The sequence below is a fragment of the Toxotes jaculatrix genome, chromosome 13 (assembly GCF_017976425.1).
Source record: "Toxotes jaculatrix isolate fToxJac2 chromosome 13, fToxJac2.pri, whole genome shotgun sequence".
Lineage (NCBI taxonomy): Eukaryota > Metazoa > Chordata > Actinopteri > Toxotidae > Toxotes > Toxotes jaculatrix.
In genome coordinates this window covers 7,766,300-7,785,404 of record NC_054406.1, presented here as the reverse complement: position 1 = coordinate 7,785,404, position 19,105 = coordinate 7,766,300, and the positions used below count along the sequence as shown (strand labels likewise).

Below are 19,105 nucleotides of genomic sequence, written 5' to 3'. Positions count from 1 at the left end.
TTGGTGTTTCTGTTGCCCTCTGAGCCTCATATTGTTGTATGCAGACTGGGATATGTAAAAGGTGTGATCATGGCAAACCATCAGTTCCGTGCAGAGACCACAGTCCTCAGCTTCGTGTGGCTTCGCGTGATGTTTAAAAATAAGTCGGGTAAGGACACTGATAAATGTTTTGTGTTATTTTCGGTAGAAATAAATATACGTGTCGTTTGCAGCATCCTCCATGCATTTTTCCAGGGCTATCACGGCCTGATAGGATGTCTCGGGTCATGTGACGGGAAGCGCAGCATTTTCAGCTGAAAACGAGCTAGGATAGTCGGGAATCGCATATCCAGGTAAACAATCAAAATACGTGAAATATTAAACGAAAATCCCCAGCCCAACCATCCTCTTCTGTGACATCGTCGACCCTGCGATCACCGGGTTGTTACCGCTGTGAAACCACGATTCAGCAAACCGCTCCGGTGGCTTTTTAACGGCGAGCGCTAGCTAGTTAGCTAAATGACCCCTCTGTCTTGGCTGGAGCTCAGCGGCCAGCTAGCCAGCCTCAGTCGGGGAGGAATATCGTTAGCTCAAAATAACCGAGGTCGCTGCCACGGAACGCCGTCCCGGTTGAACTGTCTCTCAGATGGTCACCATTGCAAAGCTTTTGCATGCACTAAAAGCTTTATTGAAGCAGTGTTTCCCATTCATAGCAAACTAGTGCTGAAGCTGTTAACTGAGAAAGGGTTTGGTTGCAGAAACGCCGACGCTAACATGCTAGCTGGCTAATGTAAATGCTAGTGCAGGATGCGTAAAGCTTTCCTGGTTTCACTGATAACAAGCTAACCTGCTACAGATTGTTAGTATTTGTCAAACGAAGGTGCATGTATGAAATAACATCGAAAATATAAATATTTTAACGATCATTAGCGACTTTAGTGATTTGCATGTTGAGATTTTGGAGCAGGTATTATGCTGCTTGTTACTAACACAGGCAGGTTCATGCTAGTGCATTTTGTTGCCTTCTGCTACTGTGTCACTGAATGTGTGTTTTTACAGGAGTTAATCCCGGTATGGGGGACATGAAGACCCCAGATTTTGATGACCTGTTGGCAGCATTTGACATTCCTGACATAGATGCCAAAGAGGCCATCCAATCTGCCCCAGATGAGGCAGAGGGACCCCATGGAGCTGCAGGTGCACCTTTGGGAAAGCCGGATAGCGTGGTGGGCGTTGGGTCATCGTTGAGGCCGCCAAGCCCCGCAGATCCCCAGGCGGACACCTCGATTGTTAGTGTGATTGTGAAGAATAAAGTACGCCTTGAGACCGTAGATGGAGGTGAGGGAGACGCAGACCAGGACCCTATTGATGTGATCACAGGGGTAGATGTGGGTCCTAGACTAGGTGCATGCGCCCCTGGAATGACTGAATCTGAGGCTCTCAACCACAATGGTTTTGGGGCGTCTGGTGTCTCCACGCCCCTTCCCCTAAGCCAAGCCCAGTCTAATGGGGCGCCGTGGTCATTGAACACCCCTAAAGTGTCTTCAGAAGCAGCAGGTGCTGGTGCAGCTAAGTCTCACAAGCAGGGTGGTAACATTTTCAACAGACTTAAACCACTTGTGGCACAGGGGTCTGGAGATCCAGTGGGCCGGGCCAGGAAGATGCAGCTTCTACAGCAGCAGCACCAGCAGCAGCAGGATACAGGCCAAGAGAGGGCAGATGGGGTCAAAGCATCACTACCTTCATCCTCCTCTCTATCAGCGGGGTCGTCTCCTCTGGCTGCCGGTGGACCCGTCGGATTAGCCTCGCCTTTCTTTCCGCCTTCCAAGCCTCTGCTTCCAACTCCACCCTCTGCCCTCTCATCACACCCACTGCACTCATCTCAGCCTTTTAATGGAGCTCCCAAAAGTGGCCCTGCTGGATTACAGCACCAGCAGATGGAGGAGGACGATTCTGATCCTGATTTGGGGAGTCCGCTGGTGATTCAGGAGAACCCAGACTCCCCAGCTTGCACTCAACTGAGCCGACGTTACAAGTCTGACTCAGTTTCAACTCAGCCCACATCCTCTACTGCATCTCACCCCAAACCTGGGGACACTCCTTCAGGGGCATCTCTGACTTCATCAACCCCCCAATCTGGTTCAACAGAGAGTCCCCAGCTGGAGGACAGGCACCCAGAACATGTCATAGAAGAGAGAGACTCACCAGAGAGTCCTGAACCAGAGATGCCAAAATCAACTGCTCAAGTCACCACCAAGAGGTGCTCCAGCCCTGCAGTGGCCTCCACTCCACCTCCTGCTGAACTGCGGGAGCCTAAAGAGGAGGAGGAGGAGATGGAAGTGGGGAATGGGATTGATAGGGTTGTCGATGGAAAAGCTGACAAGGGAGAAAATGTGAGAACAGGTGAAGAAAAGATGGAGGTGGATGATGGCAAGCCTAAACCCTTGTCCACTGATACAGGAGAAGGAGGTGTTACTGCATCTGCTGCTTCTGGAGCTCCATCCCGACCCCTCAAAGTCAGAATAAAAACAATTAAAACTTCCACAGGTGGAATCACCAGAACTGTCACAAGGGTAGCGCCTAAAGGTGGTACTGCAGGGAAAGGTTTGGACCCTAAAGCTCAAACTGGGGAGCGTAAGATATTAGGAAACAAGGCCCAAAAACTTGAAGCATCCCCTGGTCACATGACAACAACATCCCAGAAAGTAAGTGCTCTCAATGCTCTGCCCGTATCTACTCTCGCAGCCAGCAGTGTCATGCTTGCTGCGGCCACAAAGGTCCAGAACAAAATGGCTGCATCTGACAAGGCCAAGGTTTCTGCCACTGCTGTTAGCATCACTAAATCTGCCGCCTTGCCTGCAACTCCAGCTGTGGCCTCCTCTCCAAAGTTCTCAGTTGCTGCTGGTGGCATCAGTGTACGTACAGCCACTAATAAAACGGCTAACGGAGGCAGTGGCACCATCATAGGCGGCACTCTCCAGTCAAACAAACCTGCCTCCATTGTCAACAGCACAGGTGCCGTCATTTCCCGCAGTCAGTCAAGCCTGGTGGAGGCTTTTAACAAAATCCTGAACAGTAAGAACCTTTTGCCGAGCTACAAGCCTGACCTCTCTGCTCCTCCGCCACCTGAGTGGGGTCTACCGCTCCCAGCCACAGGGTACCGCTGCTTGGAGTGCGGAGATGCTTTCGCTCTGGAGCGCAGCCTGGCTCGACACTACGACCGGCGGTCGCTACGCATTGAGGTGACCTGCAACCACTGTGCTAAGAGACTGGCCTTCTTCAATAAGTGCAGCCTGCTGCTGCATGCCAGGGAGCATAAGGAGCGTGGGCTGGTCATGCAGTGCTCACACCTGGTCATGAGGCCTGTCACTGTTGAGCAGATGATTGGACAGCAGGACATAACACCCATTGGTGGTAAGCAGGGCTGCAGCTAATGATTATTTCAACTATTGGTTAATCTGTTGTGTAATTTCACGATTAATCATTTAGTCATAAAATATACATCTCAATCTCCAAGAACCAAATGTGACATCCTCATAGTGTCTTTGTCCAAATGAAAGTCCATAACCCAAAGATATTCAATTTACAATTGCATAGAACAGAGATGGCATAAAATTCTCACATTTGAGGGATGGGAAATAGGATATTTGGTATTTAGTTTAATAAATTAAGTAAGTTAAGTAATTGAGTATCAAAATTGTTGATGGTTAATTCTGTCTGATGCTTTTGAAGTCAACATTCACTTATGTTGTTGACATACAAGGGCTGCAATCGGCTGCAGTCATTTTCTTAATCAGTTTATTGTTTAGTGCGAAAAATGTCAGAAAACGGTTAAGATCCATCACAATTTCTCAGAATCCCAGGTGACCTCAGATTGCTTGTTTTGGCCGATGAAAGGTCTGAAACCCAAAGGTACTAATTTTGTTATTACAGACTAAAACAGAATCGGCAGACAATCAGAAATGAGCATGAATCAGATGTTTTTTGGGCATTTTTGCTCAAAAAAATGACAAATGATTAATCGATTATCAAAATTAATTTTATGTTGATCAGCTCATTGTTTCAGCTCCAAATCATACATTTTTATTTTTGTGTAGAGTCCTGAAAGAAAAGTTTTTCTGATATTTCATAAAAGAAAACCCAGCATCGTTCATCTGTGATTCATCTCCATTGACCATGTCCCATTTGTCTCTTCCACCTTTTGGCTGACCAGGCCTGCTCTCCTCTTCGTCCTCCCCTCCTCCAGTCTCCTCTCCCTCCACCACACCCGGGGGTTCCACCATCGCCGCTAACTCAAGCCCACTGAAGGATGCTACATCTTCCGCAGCATCTCAGCCTCGGCCTGTTCGCCGCGCACCTCAGGGCCCCCAAGCGCTGATGCCTCTGCCCTGCAAGAAGGCCGAGGGTCTGCAGTACAACAACTTTAAATGTCCAGAGTGCCAAACACAATTCTCTGGCAAGGCTGAGCTGGTCACGCACTTCCAGCAGATCAGAGCTGCTCCCAACTCAGTGAGTCTTGGTGATGAGAGCACAGTATGTGTCATGCTGCTGGTTTCTACTTTTGGTCACTGTGTTTATTTGTTTTTTAATTTTTCCTTTTCTTCTGCTTCAGACATGCACGCAGTGCTCGCCTCCCATGATGCTGCCAAATTCGTGTGCCGTGTCCGCCCACCAGAGGATCCATAAACACAGAGCACCCCACGTTTGTCCTGAGTGCGGTGGGATCGCCCGGCAGGCCAGCTTTCAGACCCACTTAGAGGAGGCCTGTCTGCACTTTGCCAGGCGCATTGGCTACAGGTGGGTAAAACACACCAGCTATAGTAACCAGTTGCTAACAAGCAGGGAGTAAGAAAAACAGAAACAGGTGTTAATAAAGGACAATTTATACAACTGGTATGAACAGTATTGTCATTATATTGAGGTAAAACACATCATATTTTGCTTTGTCAAGGTGCTCGAGCTGCCAGGTTGTGTTCGGAGGGTTGAACTCCATCAAGTCCCACATTCAGACTGCTCACTGCGAGGTCTTCCACAAGTGCCCCAGCTGCCCCATGGCCTTCAAGTCTTCCCCCAGCGCCCAGAGCCACATCAGCACCCAGCACCCAACACTCACCGGAGGACAGGCCAAGTACGTGAGCTGCAGAGGATAGAGGAGGATATTTGAAAATTAAGGTCACGTTTTGGAAACAAATTGTGAATTCTTTGTATTTTTCTTCTTTTGCAGGATGATCTACAAGTGTGTGATGTGTGATACGGTTTTTACCCAAAAACCCTTGCTGTACATGCACTTTGACACTCATTTAGCCAAGCAAAAAGTGCACGTGTTCAAGTGTCCTGACTGCACCAAGCTCTATGCCCAGAAAGGTTCAATGATGGAGCATATTAAGGTGTGTTCTTCTGATGAGTAAATATTCATAAATGAGCCTTTTGCCTTTATGTGTTGCCCATTCATTGCTGTCTACAGTGAATGTGGTGTCATCAAAGGCATACAGCAATTCTTGGATCGGCCTTAGCAGGGTTCCTCTCCAGTGACCTTGTCCTAAGTTCTATACCAAGTACAGCAGAGAAATTAGTTTTTGTGAACTGCATGGTGTAGTTGGTATTTTTAAAGGTAATTTAATTCACACTCTCCTGTCACCCCACTCAGACCGCTCACAGAGGCCCATCGACCAAACAGGAGTCTCAGACCGATGCCTCTAACCCCGCCTCAGCCCCTGCCAACACATCCGGTCCCTCTGGCCTCAAATCAAAGTCCTCTGGAAAACCTGACAACTCAGACGGCGAAGACTGGGGTCGGGAACAGGAGGAGGAAGAAGAGGAGGAGGAAGAGGACGAAGATGACGACGCAGATGAGGACTACGCGGCTCCAGGGAGTCACTCGACCTCTGTAGGGGGCAGCAGTCATCCCAGCGCTCAGACTGAGTGGACCTGCCCCCAGTGTCAGACCACCTTCACTGACAACGAAGACTATCTGAGTCATGTGAAGATGGAGCACGGCAAGGTGACTACACTTGGAGAAGTGTTTAACATTTCAGTGCACTAAATATGAACTGTTTAACCAGGTACTTGTATTTTGAGGATAGAAAATGACCTCTGATATATTTGGCTGGAGTCTGTTGTCAATATCCTGTCTGTACTGTAGCACATCTGACCGAGGTGTAACATCTTATCTTATCTCTCTCTCTGCCTCCCTGCGTGTGTGTGCATGCGCACGGCTGACTTCAAAGTTCCCTTGTCGTATTTGTGGAGGCACGTTCAGCACGTCTTCCAGCCTGAGACGTCATGAGCGTGTCATTCACGAGGGCAACAAAAGAGTCTTCCATTGCCAGTGAGTCACTTCAGCTTTCATCATAATTAATATTCCAATTTTAATTCTAGAGCTAGACTGGTAAGTCATCCATACCAATATATCATCCTATATTAGCTCATTGCAGGTGTATCGCTATTATGTACATTTTGGTTCATACATTTTTAAAATTACTATTGGCCTAAATATCAGTTTTGAGCTCCAGTATCAGTCGGGCTAAATTAATTAGGCCTAGAATTTGTACAACCTGGCGTAATCTCAGTGCTGGATGAAGCGATTCAGCTGTGTGTAATTATTTTTCAGATACTGCACAGAAGGCAAACGCACCTTTGGCAGTCGGTTCTTACTGGACAAGCATATTCGGCTTCATCACAGAACAACAGATGGACAGGTGAGTCAAGACACGTTTCCTTATTACACAGTAATTATAAACAAATTTTGTTGAGGTGACAAATTGAAGATGACTTAAAGTCACTGTGTAGACTAAGAAAGCTTGGTATTGGAGTCTCTTGTTAATATACACTATCATCACATGATGCAAAACATTTTCCTTGCCTTGAGTATCAACCCTGCAGATGTTTATTCTGTCTCTTCTTTCCTGTTTCCTCAGGGTCCCCCCATGACTAGGAAGCGTGCAGCCACAGGGGTGGAAGGTCCAGGTAGCTCCTCAGAACAAGACGGTGAGGGCGCGCCTCCTGGAGTCAGGGCAGGAGACGAGGAAGAAAACGCCACAGAGGACGGGGAGGATGGTGGCGGTCCTGCAAAGAGAACCAGGGCATCCATGGCATCGACATCGATAACACCCAGCGAGTTAGAGGAGGAAGACAATGTTTTCCGTTGTGTCCCCTGCGGTTTCTCCACTGAGGACGGGGCGGAGTTTCAGCGCCACATCCCCCAGCACCGCGCCGACACCGCCTCCTTCCAGTGCCTGCAGTGCGGCGTCTGCTTCGCATCAGCCGGCTCTCTCAGCAGGCACCGCTTCATCACTCACCGCGTGCGGGACACCCAGAGCGACGCAGACCGCGGCACCCCTCGCACTCACGGCTCTCCGGACGGCTCTCCGGCTGCCTCCCCTCAGGCGCTGGGAGAGGACGGAGAGGGGAATCTGAGCTGCAAGGTGTGTGGCCGGCGTTTCGACAAGGCCACAGACCTCAACACCCACTTCAGGACCCATGGCATGGCCTTCCTCACCGCACACAAGACAGACAAGCCCCTGTAAGAGGCGGGGTGGGTCCCTCTGAGACTGATCATCTACAACAAGGAGCTGAAGGTCGTGTCCGAGCGGGGAGACGGTAGAATTGAATGTTGATCCTTAGATGAAATGGAGCTGCCTCTTGCGCAGTTTTTTTCAGCTATCATAAACAGTTTTAATCTATGGCACCTCTTCTGTGCGATTGTAACTGCATGTTTGATCACGTTACTGGTCACTTAAATGAACGCACCTGTGATAGTGGAACGGCTCTCGAACAGCCCCCGCCGAGTAAAATATTTCTATATCAGCCATATTGTGTCTAATACGTCTTGTCCTTCCATATCCATCACTCTCACTCTGCACCGAGTGTAGCCACCTGCCTGTTTTCTTCATGTAACACAAGCTTTGATACATACACCTCCCACTGTTCTCCTGATAGCTGTAGTGCCGATATTTTTGTACTTTGCATTGTTCATGATATTCATATTTGTTTGCTTCGAGTCCACGCTCATTTTTCTGGCATTAGGCCTGTTTTAACAGCTCCAGAGTCTGGTAAAACCGATCTCGAGCAAAGATCTTACGACGTCAGAAACACGACGTGGAGCGTTTGGAGAATTTGACACTGATTTTTATGTTGCTATAATATTTATTTATATAAAACACATGACTGCTCTTGGTATTTGTGCGAGTCGGTTGCGTCAAATCTTACTAGACATAGTGCGATTTACCTGCAACAGAAATGTGAGATGCGAACCTTGGAAGGTATTTCATTAGGAGACGAGGTTACTGGAGGTCTGTAACCTGTGTAGTGTGAATAATGTGTGATGTTGTTAATTGTTAAGCTAGAAGAAGAGAGGTCAGGCTTCCTGCCAGTAGTATATGTGTACGAGTTTTGCCTTGTAAATACATATAATTACACTAAAATAAAAGCGTTCTGGTTTTAGTAACTTGTTATGATAATGTGAATACGTATAGTATTTGTACTTGTACTGTTCCCTTTTTTTCCAAAACAATTTGAAGTTTAAAAGAAAAAAAGAATCCCACCCCCCAGAGGTAGCTATACATTGTAATTACAAAACAGAGGGAGAGTGTGGGGGTTGTGTTGTCTTAATGTGTATGAATACAAATGTTTATCTCTTTGAGATGGTTCTTTTTTATCTACAGAATCAGTGCTTGCTGTACTCACATTTCTTTTGTATGTTTCAAAAACGAGCCTTCATGGTCATGTGATGGGGGCTTATGAGTGGATTTTTTTTGTTTGTATCTTTTATATGTCATGCTATCATATTTATATAGCTCAATAGTGGAAATTTCATGTCATTTTCTTTTTCCATGGTTGTGGTCTGCTTGCTGAAATGCCATACACTTTTGTGCTGTTTCGAAATAAATGTGTAAAAGAGATGAGTGACTCATGCTGCGCGTTCATCTGCAGAGTTGAGGGTCGTGTTCAGATCAACATTTGCAGCTTCTTTCTGTTTACAGATTGGATGGTTTTCATATTATTTATTTAACAAGACCAAGCCACAAAGTTCAGCTGACACTGACAGGAGTGTCATCAGTTTTGCTAGAATTTGACAGCTTTTCCTCTTTACCATGCCTTAATTTTATACCTGAGAGGGTTTTTCACAGCCTGGCTCCACCCCCCTCCAGCTCCAGTCCCACCTTGCCTTCAGTGGCCTCCTGACACGAAGTCTGGAGCTCAGACGGCGCAGGAGGATGGTGGACTTCAATCATCAACTCATAGATCAGTGTTCCCAACAGTGCTCCGACACAAGGAGCCACTATAGGTACCCACCACCAGCCTCCTCCAGCCCTGCAGAGACATTAGAGTTACAGTGGGTTGGGTTAGAGTGGGGCAACAAAGTGGAAATTAGTAATACATTCAATTATACAGACAAAAACAACAGACAGAGTGAAACTACTAACTTGAACACATCCACTCCCCACCCAGCGATGTACGTGAACAACCGAGGTCCAAAATCTCTGGCAGGGTTGAGGGCGTAGCCGCTGTTTGAGCCCATCGAGATGCCAATAACCAGCACCACTGCTCCCACCAGGACAGGCTGAAGACCATCAGGGAGGGAGCTGTTCCTCTGGTCCCCAAGAGCCAGGACACACAGCAGCAATGCAGCTGTGCCTATCACCTATATAACATGGGAAGAGTTACATAATGTGCAGATAGGTAGGTGTGCACAACCTGTCCTATATTTAGGCCAGGACCAGATTCAATACAAGGAAAAATGGAAAACACACACTGGATTAAAGCTTTCAAAACTTTATTGGACTGAAAAAATGCAATGTTTCTTGGTTGGGTTGAAACACAGCCTTTCTCCATCCTTCTTTTAACAACACATTCAGGGTTGCTCCCAAACGGAAGCCCAACAGTTAAATCCAAGTTAAAAGGAACACCTTTAACTGTTTCACCAGGTTAAAAAAAAATCATAGACATAAAAGTGAAAGATGACTTACGACAAGCTGGAGCATTTCCACAATTGCATAAATTAATATAAGTTCTATAATTTCAGGTGACAGACAGTATCTGACCTGGTCCACGACACCACCCCACAGACTGAGGTAGTCAGCTGGGTAGGTGGAGAATATGCCTGCTGTGGCAGTGGGACCCGCGACTGTCAGCTCGCCTCCGCTGTACGTCCGGATGGCATCTGAAAATATCTCATCACACATGCAAAAACACACAAAAATACATGTGAGCAAAACTGTTGCACTGGCTGATGCATTCCTTCATCATGATGAAGACTGGAAATGTAGTTTATTTCAGTCAACTCCACATACTCAATCCTCCTGCCAAAAATACCAACTGGAGCACCAAATGTGTATTAATCCACAGCTGAAAATAATCCCCAACAAATTAATCATTTAATCAAATTTAAGTAACATTTGCTAACAACTACAGTGCCCAGTGATTTTTGGGGAATTATTTAGCCTTTTTAGAAAATTAAAACTATATTTATGACTTGTTTTTCTTCTGTAGGAATGAGTGGGCTTGGACCACATGCCACAGAGAGTGTTGGGAATCTCCAAATTATTAAAAGATGGAATAATGCACTGTTGGTTTTGGTCATTTTATATGATTTGTGGACAGTAACAAAAATGGTGCAGGTCTTGTCCTTTAATATGAACTGTCTCCTTGTATCTGCATATTTTTGTGTGTGTGCGTGTGTGTTCTATAGTGCAATTCCGATTGCGGTGAGCACTGTTGGAAAAACTCACCGTAGTACTGCAGACCAACGGTGGCTGCGGCCAAAAAGGCTCCAAACACTTGGAAGAAGACGTAGAAGGGCAGCTTCAGCCATGGATGTCTGCCCAGAACGCACAAGCTCAGAGTGACAGCAGGGTTCAGATGGGCACCTTGTAAAAGAAAGCAATCAAGAGACCAGGTCTGACATGAAACTTAACTTAAAAATGACATTTTTTTGTCTCCTAAAATAAAGATGTAAAGAAAGCTTTAATCCACAACCAAAGAGTTTTGACCAGCACAATTAATTGACGTGATATTGTTATATAAAAATACAAGAATTTCTGATGTGCACAACTTATTAGGGGTGGAGAAGGATTCAGAGAAGGGGGAGGGTTTGGTCATTTGTCCTTTGGCTGAAGGAGGGAGCAAGAGTGGGTCTTATTTTTTCATGTCCTAAATTTATATTTTATTTCAGTCTCCCATTACACTATAGCTTATAGTTACATAAACAGTTGTATATAAATGTGGACAGAGGAAAACACGTATATCTCTCTATTCATTTTTATTTTTTTCCTAATTTCATTTAAAGCAATACTCAGCCTTCTTCCTTGACAAAGCATGGCGCCTGCATTACCCACAATACAACCTAGCCTCTGACCATAAACTGTGCAAGACATGGACGTAGCACCCGTGACGTCACCCATTGGTTTCGGGAAGTCGGTTTTGTGATGTCGGACTTTTTAAACAGCGAAATGAGACGAAATAAAATTATAGCCTAGTATTCCCGCAATAAACGGACTCTGAGAGCACGGAACACACCGCAACAACGTCCCTAACATTAGCTGCTCCGGTCCTCTATCTGTATCAGCAGTGACCATAAATCGGCAATTAAGTCATAAGCCAGCGGCAAAATATGCTAATACATGCTAATTGGTGCAAACATCCAGGTAAAATAGTGAGAAATTTACTTACCGAAAAAAATGCAACACAGACCCCTTCGGTTGGTTAGTACAGTCTACACTATAACAAGCCATATTGTCACAAAAACCTATCCGAACATTGGCAAACAAACTCGGACACTACAGCCCCTGTCAACCGCTGGAGGTAGCTGCCTAGCCCAACCGATGCTTTAGCAAAGAGCTAACTGCCAGTGCCTGTCTATGGAGCTGTCACTCAACGTAACCACGCTCTAATTATTTATGTTCTAAATAAGAAAATGTTCATAATAACAAAACAGTTGTGGCACAAAAAAAATTCACCCGCCCCACAGTGTTCACGGAGGTGGAAACTATCAGACCATAGACCAAAAACAAAAAATGTACCAGGCTGAAAATATGTTTTTTTTTTAGGCTGTAAAGTTGGCTATTTTAACATGGGAGTCAATGGAGAATTGCTCACTTCTGGAGCCAGCCCCCAGCGGCAGCCGAGGAACTGCAGCTTTTTGAACGCGGAAGTGATCCTCACTGCTGAAACCTACAACTCCCCCCTTGCCTCTGAATCCAAAGCCACAAGTGCCACAAGCTGTTAGCCTCAAACAGAGAAGAGGAGCAGGTTACAGAGGTCTGGTAGGTTCACGTTTTTCTGGCTCTACACCACCAGTTTTTCTCATTTCCCAAATTTGTAGTCTTCAGAATCAAACAACATTAAGTACAATCTTTGTTAGGCGTAACTTTAGAGTCCCTCACCTGAGACTCCACGAGACACGAAGACCCCAAAGGTTACTCCAAGAGCAAAACCCAGATTGATTGACAGGTACTGCCCCTTCTTATCTTGAGTTGTCGTCACCTGGGCAACGGAGCCACATCCAAACAGCTGCAATTAATAAAGAGAGATGAAAAGCTGCATTAACAGAATGACACACTGCAGTAGAACATTCAAATGTCTGAATCCACACTGAAAAAAAAAAAGTGTTTGTATTTTCATTAAAGTTTACAGTCAACACAATGCTCTGACACAGGTAAGCAACTTCAGAGTGTTGCCTTGGTGCAATCTCCATTTTTATGAACTTCATTACCAAGGAACCTGCTTTATGATTAGTGGTGTAAATGTTCATTGCCCTGACAGGAGAGACAGTCATTAGATATGAACTGTCCACAAAACACAAAAATAAACTCCTCCAGTAGAGATGAACAAACCACACTGTTTATCCTCCCCTTTTACCTCACCCATCCTCCCCCTCAGTCACTGTCACTCTGTTTTATTCTGTCTTTCTTTCAGGCCAAAGTCCTTGGTTATCTATTGTGAAGATTCACTAGCTGCTTCAAAACAAGAGTAAGCATGTAATAGTTTTAGGAAACTATGTTAAATGCTTGTTGAGTTTACTGATAACAAATTTGGATGAAGTGGCAAAGAAGAGATTCATAGCTTTCAGACTTTTACAGCTGATTATATTAAATGCAAAAGCCTGCATCTACTGGAAAAGACAAAGATAAAAAGAAGAGTCTCAAATATTTTAAATATTTGACAACACTAAAATTGAGTTTAGAGGCTGTATCCTGTGCTATGTTTTGACAAAAACATACAGTACATATGGTTAACCTCTCTCACCTTTACCAAAGTGCCTCATGCAACTCATTCAAGTTTAGATCCTTAAAAAAATACTCACAATCAGGATGTAGACTCCTAGGCATTCGGCCATGCACTCCCTGACCAGCTGGTTTCTGATCTGACACTTCTTCAGCAGCCTCTCCATCCCTGAGGTTCCCTCTGCACCGTCCGGCCACAGGTGAGATTTCAGAGCAGGTACGCTGTCATCAGGTGGATCTGACCCGCACAGCACTGCACCGTCTGCCTGACTGGGCAGAGTTTGCCCTTTCATACTGGAGCTGTAGGCTACGTCACACACTTTATGGCATGGCTGAGGTGGTGGTGTGTGTGCATGTAGGAGAGGAGAATAGTTCACTTTGTAGGACATGTTTTTTTTTTTAATACCTAAATCACAGCAAGAATAATTAAAAAGGAATTTGTTAGTCAGAACTGGACTCTTGGAGAAAAGCTTGACAACAGCTCACTTGGGTGGTTTGCTGGCATCTCACCTGGTTGGAATTGGCTCTGATTGCTCCTCTCGTTCCATTGGTTGTCACATTTCTTCTTCTCTGAATGCAAACAGGATCTGACACCACACTCAGGTCGGCATTCTTCATCTAAATCAGGAAAAGTTGGTTCTAAAAATAAAGCACAATGCGCATCTTTCTCACAGTCTTGTAAATGATTTCAGTATATTTATAACAACCTGTCCTTTGTGCTGTATTGTGTCTGTGTAATTTACCACAACACAACAAAGATGATAACAGAGATTAGCAGATGACACAGAGCTTTTACTGTAGGTTTCAGGTTTAGTTTGCTGGTCTAGTGTTGTACTATATGACAGCAGAGGTGTATTTTACTGCCAGTTCAGTTTAGATTGTGCAAATCCAATAAACCGTTTCCACACTGCAGATCATTATAAGAGAAAAGATACATACCAAGAGATCATCATACTGTAATTTATAAGCAAATGAATGCATTGGATTGTGTGATAATTGAAAAACAAAGTGTAATAAAAGATTTGTTGTCACTTGACAGCAAGTATTTCATCTCTATTCTGTGGTGTTAAATTATTTCCAAAGTATAATGTTACAAAACCTTCCTGCATTTTTTTAAATGACTGCAAAGTGCACACAGAGAAATAGACAAATATCAGAGGCTGGAATGTAACGTGCAGTGAGGTGAATAACGGAGAATACTGTGCCAGTCAGGGCTTGTCAAAAACCCATGGAAAACTGGACCTGAAACCAGGTATCCTCATTAAATATGGTGGTAAAAAGACATTCAAAAGGTACAAAGAAAATGACAACACTGGAAGTAACTTGCTCATCTGTACTTTTGGGGATTTCTGCTCATCGTGGACTTAAAATGAAGCTATACGGTCAAACGTTCTTTATGTAATTCGTAATTGAGCCTTTTGGAAGCCCTGCCATTTAGCACTATACGATTTAGTTTCTGTATGTTTATTAAAATTGTTTGCAGTGGTGGCGCTCTCTTTTAAGTCAAGGATAAAGCCTGTTTTCAAAGGACAAATCTAAGGCAGTGTTATCTCCAGTCCCTTCATGAACTGGCCAAAGCAACGGGACCTTTTGATATTTCACACATGAAAGAGCGCCTTGAATATTTTTTTTTTATTTTAATTGAACATGAATCATCATACTTTCTGTATCACAGACATCTCTGTTTAAGCACATGGAAACCACAACACGGATCAAGGTGACAGTGAAACATTCATTGCGTAGAAGTCAGAAAAGAGGACAGTGGAGAAGGAGAAAGGGGGTTAATGTGGAATAAGCTAAATAAAGACAGATGAGAAAAGGTGTATTGCTGTCACACATTCTATGCTTTGATAAATGAGCTAAGCTGATAAGGACACGATGAGGCTGGATTCCAGATTAGAGAGCTCAAGACTGTTACAAGCTTGGCAGAAACTGGACTGCACGCAAAGACACAACAAACACAGAGCAAGCCTCGTTTCTGTTAGAGAAGGTGCTGTTATGCTTCACTGGCATCTGATGTGACAGTTTTCTAAACCTCAATCTATCAAAGACCATTTTTGTTTTATTCTGCTGGTTTTCAGCACAAAGTAACCAGGAAGAATTGCCCACAAATCATTCACTGCAGTGGCATCTGTTTCTGAGTATGCATACTTTGTTTCCACTTATTTGAAGAGGTTACTAAAGAATAACAGACTGTTACTGTGAAAGATAACACCCAAGGTCATAACCAGATAATGCTGTTAAAACAGCCAAATTTACTATATAATGCTGATTTATCAAGGTAGTTTTGGCTAGAAATGCAAAGTGTACAAAAATACCATGTATATAAAGTGAACTGGGGAGAGATGCACCACTGGGGCTCTTTGAGTCGCTGCAAAAGAAAAAATTGTCAAATTGAAATACAAAATCTGAAGCTGCAGTGTTTGCCAGTATCTGAAAGCAGAGGATTAAGGTAAAGGTGCTATTTGTAAGCGAACAGCTCTTTACTTACCAGTCTAGAAGAAACGTTGAGAGTTCAGCGTCAAACTTCATTCCTATGTAACTTTTGTTTAACAGCATAAAGCTGCAAATTCACTCAGTAAATCTAAAGTTTGCTTAAGTCTTCTACCGTCAGCCGCAATAAGCTGCTGGTCATATCAGATGTGAAGAAGCTATAGCAGCAAAAAACAAAACCTTAAATATACTGAATTGAGCAACAGTGTGTTTTGTCAGTTTCACTCAACCAAAAATAACAAGAAAAAAAAAAACCCACTGTGTAAATATATTAAGATTCTTTATTTGATTCATCACACACTCATATCCAAACAGGCCTGACAAAGGGACGATACAAAAATAAAATATGTAATCATAAATTCTTCGGTGTCTGATTTGAGTCTTCGGGATTGGCAGCTTTTAGTCTATGTGGCGAGTTTGAAACCCAGTGCAGGCCAGTGACCCTAATCCAAAACATTTATTTTGGCAACTGAAGGTCATGAAGTGTTCTGTCCATGTACAGATTTGTCCTATGAATATGCCAACTCACGGCTCTACAGAAAACACTCATATACTGAGATGTTTTCAGGGAACAAAAGCTACGGAGAGTTTACTTCACTTTATATGTTATTTAAACCCTCCAAAGAACTTGGAGAATAATGAGTCATCGTCCCTCATGTCTGAAAAGGAGCCTTGACCACCTGGAATAAAAACAAGGATAAGGATATGTAAAAATATTCTCATGTAGAGTGAATGAGCTGAGGGTTTAAAAACACCCAGTGGGGATAAGCTCACCTGGTAGAACAGGTCCAGTCTGAGGGTCTGTTCCCTCCAGGTTCCCAGGACCTCCTGAGCGGGTCACTGTGGTTTCCTCATTGCCATGGCCGTCTCTAACTGTTCGCCTCTCCTCTACAGTCTGACACACAGACATCAGAACAGAAAAAATGGCAACAAATGCTGCTGTGTCCAAATAATTTACAAAGGGCCTGACAGTACTAAAAATGCTATTTCACAGTTCCTAGCAGTGTCACTACCATGGTCTTCCCACTGGGATAAAAAATTGGCCACGTTAACTGTCCATCAAACACTTGAAAATCTTCGGTGAAAGAATATTAATTCATGATTAATAATGAAACTGAGAAAAAACTGTTTCTCTCACCCCATCAGGTTTCACCACCTTGGTAACAGTGACAGACTGGAAAAATGATCGGATTTTGGGCTGGCTTGGTGCCTGACCAGCAGGGGGTGTCAAAATCTGATCCAGGCCTCCAGAGGACACAGCAGAGTCTAGGTCTGGAGAGGATGGAAAATACAAGGCAAAAAATCACAGAATACATTTACTGCAGCTCTTTTTCTAAAGGATTATAGATATCACCCACCTCTGTCTTCTTTTTGCTCCTCCACTGGAACGTTCTGTGGACCCCGTCTCCAAATATCACTGAACTTAAAAGACATTTAAAAAAGACAGATTTATACATAACAGTTAACAAAGTTAAAGATGCCCATGAAACAATATCACGATAAAGACACTAAAGTGGCTTATGTCTCGTTTACCTTGGAAAAAGGGTAGCCGTCATTTCTGGGCTCTCTAGACCTCCCTGGATGAGGCCCCTGTGGGTCGCAGTCAGGAGTCTTCAACATAAAGTCTCTCAGGGGGTTTCCACTGGATCCCCCTCCTCCCCTCTCAGCTCTGTCCTGAGATGGTGGTGGCATGACACTGGGCACAGCTAAAACATAAAGGAAACAGAGACTGAATCTGCATCTGAGAAATGCAACAGAATGAGCTGAAACAGGGCAGAGTTGGCATCTTCATCCCACAATCATACTTTGATTCAAGTGTTACCAAGTCCTGATTAGTGCACAGAAGTATGTCACACAATCTGTTGAAATGATACACACTGCACAAAGAGTGGGACAAACTTTTGCCTCAGAGCCTACTCTAATAATGAATACAAGGATCATGACTCTGTTAGTACCAAAGTGTCCAGACTCTGGCTGTCCGTCCCAGTGGCCCATCTGGGAAAATATCTCCTCCATCTCTCTGAGGACATGGCCGAACACTGGAGGCTCCTGGATCCTCATCCCGTCTGGGCCAAAGCTGAAGCCAAACCTCCAGGCACTGTCAAAGGGGTCCTGCTGGTCCCCCCGGTACCCATCATAGTAGAACCCATCCTCCTCATCATCTTCATCATCATCATCGTCATGAGTCATGGCATCGAAGAAGGGGTCCCTGAAACAAAGTACAGCTCATGTCATTAATACATAATGACTAATGGATCCCAAAGCTCTCAATCTAATTAATTCGCAAGTCACTCTCAGACTAAATAAAACAGCCACCATGCTAGCTGAGGGACCCCTGTGGCTAACCTGGCGGAGAGACACTAATCTTGACCTCCCTGACAGAGCTGACGGTTTCTAAAGCTGCCTCATTACCTAACTAACCTAGCAACATGCACAGCAAAGACAGACTAAACGTTAGCGAACTTCTGTTAGCTTAGCAGAGCGACAGCTGTGTGCTCGGCTCCATAAACTTACCTTCGGCCACGATGATAGCCTCCGGGCACTCCGAAGAACCCGCGAAACAAGTCAAAAACACTCATTTAATGGCTGCGTTTTACTACAAAGCTAAATCATGACTAAAAGGCATGATTATATATTTTATTGCTATACCAACAGCAAACAACCCCATCTATCAACAGTGTCGTAAAGTGTTCTGGATACTTCATACTGACGTAACCAGTCGTAATGCTACGTTACCGTAAGTAGCGGAGAAAATGCGCAGTAAGACCCAAAATCTCACCAAAAATGAGATTTGAGAATAAGTCCAAAAATTGAAAACAAATTTGTCAGAACTATACAGTACATGTAACATGTATCTCAGAATTGTAGAAATTGTACAGTATACCTACCTGAGTAAATGTACTATACTTTCCACCACTGCTTTTCACCTGAAATGTCTGATAATTTAATGTCTTGGCTACAACACCCCATGATGAATATAGGACAGATGTTACTCTTCCTGTCAGGACCAGCAGCATGGCTTTACACTGACAAGACTTAACAGAATGCAAATGTACATATTCAGCAGAGAAAGCAAATTCTTTAGGAAAAGTAACTGGCAGCAAGATTGACACACATATTCAGCAGGTCTGTGTTCAGCAGAAAGCTACCAAAAATAACATAGAACATTATTTAGATGTAAAAAGTGCATCCAAATCAAGTAAACAACAAAGAACAAACAAATGTCTGGAGAAGTGCTGTGTTTGTGGAGTTTAATTTGGTACTGCTGATCCCCTGGAGTCTGTTAGATAACTCAGGCCTATAACAGAAACCAACCCTAAAGCCAGATGGTTTCAGTTGCGGTAAACACTTGATGGCACAAGCTTCTTTTTACAGTGTTTGTCAATTCACCAAACTTAGCCAGCCCTCAG

At 44.2% G+C, this 19,105-nt stretch overlaps 3 protein-coding genes and 1 non-coding gene across 6 annotated transcripts; 2 read left to right on the top strand and 2 right to left on the bottom strand.

Annotated features, from left to right (window-relative positions):
- The first annotated feature begins 51 nt into the window (after nucleotides 1-51).
- On the top strand, nucleotides 52-8,879 carry znf687b (zinc finger protein 687b). Of its 2 annotated transcripts, none has more exons than XM_041053986.1 (10): nucleotides 52-148; nucleotides 1,039-3,393; nucleotides 4,193-4,488; nucleotides 4,592-4,776; nucleotides 4,931-5,107; nucleotides 5,204-5,366; nucleotides 5,627-5,980; nucleotides 6,207-6,307; nucleotides 6,590-6,677; nucleotides 6,897-8,879. In XM_041053986.1, exons 1-10 carry the CDS (start codon nucleotides 70-72, stop codon nucleotides 7,503-7,505), a joined length of 4,407 nt encoding a protein of 1,468 aa, XP_040909920.1. In that variant the 5' UTR covers nucleotides 52-69; the 3' UTR covers nucleotides 7,506-8,879. The 2 variants fall into 2 exon arrangements, with proteins under 2 accessions (XP_040909920.1, XP_040909921.1); XM_041053987.1 differs by lacking the exon at nucleotides 52-148 and adding an exon at nucleotides 294-332.
- On the top strand, nucleotides 5,408-5,542 carry LOC121192533. The gene has a single exon (XR_005895209.1). It is a non-coding gene; the product is annotated as a small nucleolar RNA SNORA13 (small nucleolar RNA).
- A 222-nt stretch (nucleotides 8,880-9,101) lies between the features above and the next one.
- aqp10b (aquaporin 10b) lies at nucleotides 9,102-13,719 on the bottom strand. Its single transcript, XM_041054191.1, has 7 exons — nucleotides 13,713-13,719; nucleotides 13,283-13,608; nucleotides 12,363-12,489; nucleotides 10,710-10,847; nucleotides 10,023-10,141; nucleotides 9,405-9,622; nucleotides 9,102-9,291 (listed from the first exon to the last, which is right to left on the bottom strand). Exons 2-7 carry the CDS (start codon nucleotides 13,589-13,591, stop codon nucleotides 9,102-9,104), a joined length of 1,101 nt encoding a protein of 366 aa, XP_040910125.1. The 5' UTR covers nucleotides 13,592-13,608; nucleotides 13,713-13,719.
- A 2,239-nt stretch (nucleotides 13,720-15,958) lies between these two features.
- Nucleotides 15,959-18,382, bottom strand: hax1 (HCLS1 associated protein X-1). Of its 2 annotated transcripts, XM_041054193.1 has the most exons (8): nucleotides 18,210-18,382; nucleotides 17,651-17,904; nucleotides 17,229-17,401; nucleotides 17,054-17,117; nucleotides 16,834-16,967; nucleotides 16,470-16,590; nucleotides 16,253-16,375; nucleotides 15,959-16,155 (listed from the first exon to the last, which is right to left on the bottom strand). In XM_041054193.1, the coding sequence occupies exons 1-7, from the start codon at nucleotides 18,272-18,274 to the stop codon at nucleotides 16,302-16,304; spliced, it is 885 nt and encodes a 294-aa protein (XP_040910127.1). In that variant the 5' UTR covers nucleotides 18,275-18,382; the 3' UTR covers nucleotides 15,959-16,155; nucleotides 16,253-16,301. The 2 variants fall into 2 exon arrangements, with proteins under 2 accessions (XP_040910127.1, XP_040910126.1); XM_041054192.1 differs by having other exon boundaries at nucleotides 15,959-16,375.
- Between the last annotated feature and the right edge of the window lie 723 nt (nucleotides 18,383-19,105).